The 7,557-nt window shown below is 32.8% G+C and overlaps 1 protein-coding gene across 1 annotated transcript in view; it reads left to right on the top strand.

Moving 5' to 3' along the window:
- Window positions 1-1,323: 1,323 nt before the first annotated feature.
- Window positions 1,324-7,557, top strand: part of LOC150109061 (protein kinase C, brain isozyme-like) — a 689,445-nt gene continuing 683,211 nt past the window's right edge. The window contains exon 1 of the mRNA XM_090405188.1: window positions 1,324-1,502. Coding sequence (XP_090261314.1) covers window positions 1,324-1,502 — 179 coding nt within the window. The remainder of the gene's footprint in view (window positions 1,503-7,557) is intronic.

Here is a 7,557-nt window from a genome sequence, read left to right as displayed (position 1 = left end):
TTAGTTGTAATTTTTTTCCTCTTTTCTTCATTATTTCTCTTTATAGATTTTTATTAATTGTGAGATGTGTTTGATTTGAAAGTTAAAGTCGCATATCAGTATTACTGAGATTCTCTTTTATTCATTACTGGCGCCTGTTTCAGAAATTTTGATTCGTTTGAGTAAGAGAATGATTCATCCATAAAGATTTCTCCTGTAAGATGCAAAATGAAACGGAATTTATCACGGTTATTTAATAACATCCAGTTATTCAATATAAAAAAAAAAAAACATTCCCACTTTGACTTGTAATTTAGAAAAGTGCTTCCATTTAAACCAGAGGAAAGTAACAGTTTGTTATTTCGAATCATATTTATTCTTAATATAGACCCTACGATAATTTTTATTAAAAAGCTTCATTAATATTATTATAAAATTGTATGCTATTCTATGAATGATTTATTGGTAAAAATTAGAGAGTAATTCTGTGCTTACAGGTATTTATGTACCATTACAAGCTTCAATACACATGCTCTCTCTCTCTGCCTAAGTCCTTTAACTTTTCACCAGTAATTAACTGTTCAAATGAACATCGATAATGATGGCAGAATATGCGTATGATGGCCATACGGCCATCGTTTAACATTTTCTAGATATTCAGCATATTCGATAATCTCTGAAATTTGCAGCTTATTTGAAACTTTTGGTTACCAACTACAGCGACAGTCAATTGATAAACTTCAACGTAGATCATCTCATTTAGTTAGCATTTAGAAGCAATATCATTATCAGTCATTAGTGAGTAATGCGATTACTTCCAGCGCTGTTATCTCTAATTTCGTCTTCATTACTTTCAGGAGGCATCCATTAGATGTCTTCTCTTGGCTTTCTTTTTAGGCATGCATCTGGTTCCATGATTTTATAGATGGAGAGGGTAGGGGAAGGCGGGGATTCAAACATCTGCAGTGAAATTTATTAGAAGCACTCCATATTGCGGTCACCTTGAATGGTTCCAGCCGTACATCTTGTGCAGGTTAACTGGAAGCGCAAGAACAGTAGTAGATTTCGCGAACACATTAAATAATTTCTTCTTCATCATTACACCAACCCTCTATTAATGCACATCGCTTCTCTATTGGGTGCAAGGAACTGAGAGGGAGTTGGATCTCCTGGTACACCTGTTATTTACTAAGATCCCAGAGTCAGGGCAATGATAAACATTCCTTACCAGCGATCCTCATTCAGCTTCCGTAACCTTGGCGCTGCTTCAGACGTTGTACGCTTGCGCAAAAAGACGTCGGATAAAACAGCTGAACGCTGTTAGGTTGCCGGTATCGCTAGAACATGGCTGACGAACAGGAAGACCATGCTGCCGGAGAGCAGCAGATGAACTTCGCGGTGAAATTTCGCGCTCGGAAAGGCGCTTTGAAAAAGAAAAATGTGTGCCGTGTGAAAGATCACCTGTTTATTCCTAGGTTCTTCAAACAGCCGACCTTCTGTAGTCACTGTAAAGACTTTATCTGGTAAGTAGTTTCTCTTATGGTTTATTAGACTACAACAGTTTTGGTATCTTTCACGTAGTCGCTCAGTGTCCTTCATCTGGAAAGGCAGAGAGACACCTGAAGCATTTCTGTTATGTTCCTTGCGTTAATTAATTGAAATGCGACTAATCAGTCCGTTGTGGCTAGGCCGTGGAAGTTTTGGATATTAAATATCAGAGAACTGCGATATTTTAAAGTAGTAAAATACATGGAGATCTTTGAGATATCTAAGCATCAACCTTTTTTTATTATTATTTTTTGTTATCATCTTAAACTGGCTATCCATATAAGTGCTTGAGAGCGTTTGTTTGTCATAGAATTGTTTTTGTTAATGATGACAAGGTAAAAAAATAGACTAAATTTTTGAGCATAGCAAAATCAAATAATTGCCAAGGTTTCATAACTCGTTTGCTCTGAATATCATTTTACAGAAATCGTAATCTACACCCATTTTTACTTCAGAAATATATTCGATTTTTTATATCATTAGGCGTATGTGCTATTGTTTCCATAGGATTTGATGATGCTAAGTTATTGACATTCGATACAAGGCAAAAAATATTTTCACATGCTACGCAATGAAATTAAACATTGCCTGTCATATAAAGCATTGCAAATGGCCCAATGAAAATTGGCGCACTTGCAATGCAGCTCTCCTAGAAACATTTCATATGAAGAATGAAGAAAAAAAAACTATTTTCAATAGGAGAGTTAGTCATTTGGCTTGATCACTTTAAACATAATTGAGAAATCGTGAGAAATACGACATATTTGTATTTTATCGGCAATTCTCGGTTTGATTTTGTTTTTCCTCTTCTCTCCTTTCTCCATCGCAAAAATTTATCTTCTGAGAAACATTATTGACATGACAATCGTATTGTAGCAAAACGGGAACTAGTCATGGTTCCGTACATATGGTTAGGCGAAGATACAATTTAGGCCGTGAAACATCATTATCTGTTTGTATATTCTGTTTGTTTCCAGATCAGTAAGTAAATAAATAAATAAATAAAACTTTCCATACGACTTCTCTCAGAGACTGTATTGCATTCTTAGTCGAAAAGATCTAACAGCTTTTCACTTTCACGTGAGATTTTAACTTAGTAATATTGTTTATTCTTTGTAAAGATGGTATCCTACCAGCCGGGAAAAAAAAGTCTTTAATTGTAAAGTATGATGAATTTTGTATGTGTGAAAGATTGATTTTTCATGTTTCTTTTACGATTAGAAAATATTCACATTTCACATTCTTCAGCACATGTAGCAGTGCAATGTTTAAATGAAACGTAATCCATTGTGCTGATGCCTACTGACGTAGACATTAGACCATCGATGACACTGAATTGTCCCTTGTGAGGTTGATTAATGGCACACTCAAGTAGAAAATCATTCATGTTGCTTTGTTATTAAGGCTATAATTTTTTCTTTCATTCAGCGCATTTTATGTCAGTATATCTTCATTTATCTTCCAGTAAATCAGATCTCTGTTTAACCATAATGAATGATATTATGAAGGTCATAATTTTTAGCAGTCATATTATAATATTGCATGCATTTCACAGATGAAGACCATGGACTTCTTAGACAAGCACAAAGAAAAAAAGTGATAATATGCTGTTATTTCATCGATTATTATTAATATTAGTTTAATGGTATCATTAGTCGTAGATATTTAATTATACGAATATTTAGACCTATAAGTTAAGTATATTCGTGGGGTTTCTGGGAAAACCACATAATTCAAATTTTGCTGAAAATGGAGTTAATGTTATCCGCATATGTAAAATTTTACGCTCTATCGTCTGGGAAAACGTGGCTATAAAAGTCCAAAAATGACATTTATAGCCAGGATGAAGCCTTTAAAATCACTTAGTGGATTTTCTCAGAAATTTTATATAATTTCTCACAGTCTGTTATACAGGGAAAATCCTGTAAGTCCATGAACACTAGTGATAATTTTCTAAATAAAGTTGGTAATATTTGATTATTTAATAATAATGAAAGAATTAAACAGGCTATTACGCAATAAAAAATACAATTTTGGGAAAGATGTTGAGTAATTTTTTTTCCACTTGGTTAGACTATAATAAATTTAGTTTACTCCTTAAACTCGTTAATCATTAATAATAAAACAAACATTTTATCACCGATATTTCGCCTGCAGTTTTGAAGCATTTTCAAATTTAATCACACGGCCATACTGTAATTGCAGCTTCGTTTAATTTCAGTTGTAGCTGCAATTAAACGAAGAGAACACCGAAATTATATATTTATAAATCAGTACGGAAAAATGGAATGGTATACTATACGCCAGCTACAATTCACGCATTAAGATGGAAAAAATTCACTACCCTAAAAATTCTCTGTTTGTTTCCAAAGTGAAAGATTATTTCTCTACAGAATAACCTTTAACTTTAGAAACTATGTTCTACAAAACACTCCTAATTTAAGTAAATTTCGTTGTAAAAAAACTTATAATGATTTGAGAGACTGTTAACATCGGCCAAGAATAACAACAAACCTATTTGGACCTGCACCCAAAAGGCGTAAACAGAACATTAGCACTTGTTTGATGTTGCTTTCTGATCCAATTATACCTTATGTGACTTTGTGATCGCTTTTAATAGGTCGCTAAAATGGTTCTGCAACTATAGACGAAATATTTGTGATAAAAAATTTCCTTCATTGAATGTTGTGTTGCGATAAACCATTAAGCTTTCTTATTATTATTGAAATTCTTTGCGTTTAATTTTTTTTTTCACAGTGATTTTAGTGTTTCTTTGGGTGATATATTTTTTACTATTGTTCAGATCGGGAAACCATAAAAAAATAAGATACCATAAACTTGCAATAATTTGAGAGATTTGTTTATTTCTCTTGTAAGTTTTCATTAGCATTACCTGCAGTATTGCTCCACAGATTATAGGGCTCAAACAGATAAAGGTAACACCTGTGCATTCGAAAACCTTGGCAGTATAGTATAATATAATCGGCTGTCTGTATCAGACATATTTCGTAAAACAGACAATTAAAAAGAGCGTTGTTTTCCATTCCATAAATATAATATCCATATTAGAAACATTAGTTCATTCATACCTATTTTTTTTTTTTTTTTTTAGATTTTAGAATAACAAGAGGGATAAGATTAACTAAAGCTTATGAAATATGGGGGTGCAGTTTTATTCATCGAAATTTGATTTTATAATGGAATTTCCAGGTGTCCTATATGTAGGATCTTAAACAAATGCATTACATAAACTGATAATTTCTGTGATATTCACTGTATATGGTAAGCCCTAAAACATTCCCCCCTAGTCCTTTTATTACATTTTTCGCATTTTATTCTTGTTTTCATATGAGAGTGTCCACTTTTGAGGAATAATCCAATGTACATGCATATCAATAAGGAAGGCCCAAACTTTTGTTGAGGCCTTCCTTATTGGCCTTCATGTGGTGGATTGCTAAACCGCTCTAAATAAAATCGGACTATACTCCGTCTAAAGATTTAAAGATCTATTGTACCTTTGCTTACACATATTTTATGGAACTACCATGTATTATTCACTGTTACATCAGTCAAATAGGATGAAAAGACAGTTTTCCTCTGAAAGCAGTTCTGTATTTTGATATTATTTTAATTAGAAAAACCTTCATTATAAGCCTTCACAAGTTGTGGCTGATATATATAGACGCAACCTTTAGCCAATGATGAACTGCGTGGCTCCTGACCGATTGGTTGAACAGCCATTGCATTCGGACATAGATATTCACTGCGTTACTGTCATTCCATCTAAACACCGATATTCACTATTAGCATTTTAAAATTAAATGAGTCTCTTTTCCTTTTTTCAAATAATCTTTTCCTTCCAATATACACTTTTTCAAGTCTTGTCATGAATAGTTCCTATTGCTTTGATAGACTTTTCCTTCAAGCGGCCATTAATTATACATTGAGAAAAAGTTGTCAAAGCAGAAAAATGTTTTAGAAGAATTTCAGCAATTTCCCATCTAATCTGAAGCTAACTCTCCTTCTGCCTGAGTCTAAGTTCGTTTTTTATTCCTTTTAAAGATTCAATCCAAATAACCAAGTGTTGTTGCCCCAGACCAAAACTTGTAACCCAAAACACACACACACACACACACACACACACACACACACACACACACACACACACACACACACACACACACACACACACACACACACACACACACACACACACACACACACACACACACACACACACACACACACACATTGTTCGCCGCTGATTCGGCAAAGTTGTAGAATTCTTGTTTAGGAGGAGCATACTGAAGAGGCTTGTTATTGAGACGATTTATCAGAGATCTGACTTGAGCAAATTTACCACTATCATCAACTTGGTTTTTTCAGCAAAATGTACATTTGTAAAAATTATCTGAAATCTATCTCGTGTCATTGCATTGACAATAACAGAATGATTAGTGTATGATTCCTTTTCTCAAAACAGTTTTCTCCTTGAAGCTGAATGATAATCACTTAGCATCATTATTGTCATAGCAATATAAAAAGCACATTACATACCGGTTTGTTTCTGTGGGAATTGGATTTGCAAGATTATCATCGAAGAATAATTCAAAATATTATTTTGGTAACAAGCTTAAATTTTTGAAGTATTCATATTGAATATCATTTATTCGTCAATTATCTTGTCAGTTCCGTGTCTTTTTTCCTCACTTGTGCTCACGTAAACAAGGTTTCTTCTTCCTTTATTTTATTTTAGTTTTGTGGTTGTTGTATTTAATGTAAGCTGTTCTGGCGATGAAATCTGTTCATCACTGCAACTGACTGCAAAGATTATATCTTCCATATTGTGCAAAAAACACTAACAAAAGTCATTCTCCATTATTTTCTGGTCGGAAATATTTACTAGTTGAAAATGAAAAATAAATCTGACCTCAAAAATCTATTTAAAAATCTGTGAATACTGAAAGACATTCTAAAATCATTCTCGATTCTTGTTTATAATATATAAAATATTCTTTTTAAAAATATACTTAACCTGTCATCATTCTTTCATGAAAAACAATTTGTAGACCTGCATTATTGTTTATTATTATTAGCCTCGAAGATGCTTGGATTTTGACACCAAATTTTAACCCCATTACCACAATTAACATCTAAATCACACTACCTTAACTGATATCATCCATAGAACATCATCCCTGTGCTTGACTGTTAAGGATATTCTTATGAGAATGAGTCTCATCCCAGGTTACATATACAATAATGCACTCTCGTTGCGCATATGATAATACAGTTTTTGTCTTAGTTCACATTTAATAAAAAATGACTCTTTAGACCGAAACTTATCTTTAATATTTCACTAACACCTAATTTTATCACTACATGTTAATTTGTTTAATAATAATAATTCATTCATTTCGTATGGGCTCACAGCCCCTTTTACGGGAAGACACGGCACCACCTCAATCCGCCCTATTTTTATCCGTGCTCGGGACCGGCATGGCTGACAATTCAGATCTATGGCTGGAGGGATTGTCTTAAGTATTCTTGACTGTATCCGCGTGTGTTCACGGGGCCGGTTTGCCTGCTTGCGGGGTGAAAAACCCGGGGAAATTATTACTTCTACTACTTCTGTTGCCGATGGTATGTATATTCATCTAAAAGTGTATTTACTAATGTATATTAGTACTAAACAAAAAATACAGTATGCGAATAGTATTTTGTATATAGTCTGTATGAACACATTATTATTATTATTATTATTATTATTATTATTATTATTATTATTATTATTATTATTATTATTATTATCGAAATAAAAAAATAGCACTGTGAAAAAGTGAAACGAATTCATTTACAGTAGCATTCCTTACTGCTAATTAAAAAAAACTGTAAATGTGAATTATGAAATTTAAAATAAACTGCAAATTGAAGTATAAAAGTAAATGATAGAAGAAATTATGTGTATTTATATAAAATTATTATATAAGCAATATCGTTAAAATGAAAAAGATCTGTCTTAGCATTGTA

This window comes from Typopeltis vanoorti, chromosome 2 (assembly GCF_054136105.1).
Source record: "Typopeltis vanoorti isolate ZY-2024b chromosome 2, IOZ_Tvanoo_1.0, whole genome shotgun sequence".
NCBI lineage: Eukaryota > Metazoa > Arthropoda > Arachnida > Uropygi > Thelyphonidae > Typopeltis > Typopeltis vanoorti.
Note: the sequence above shows the minus strand (reverse complement) of the source record. Positions and strands in the feature narration are given on the sequence as shown.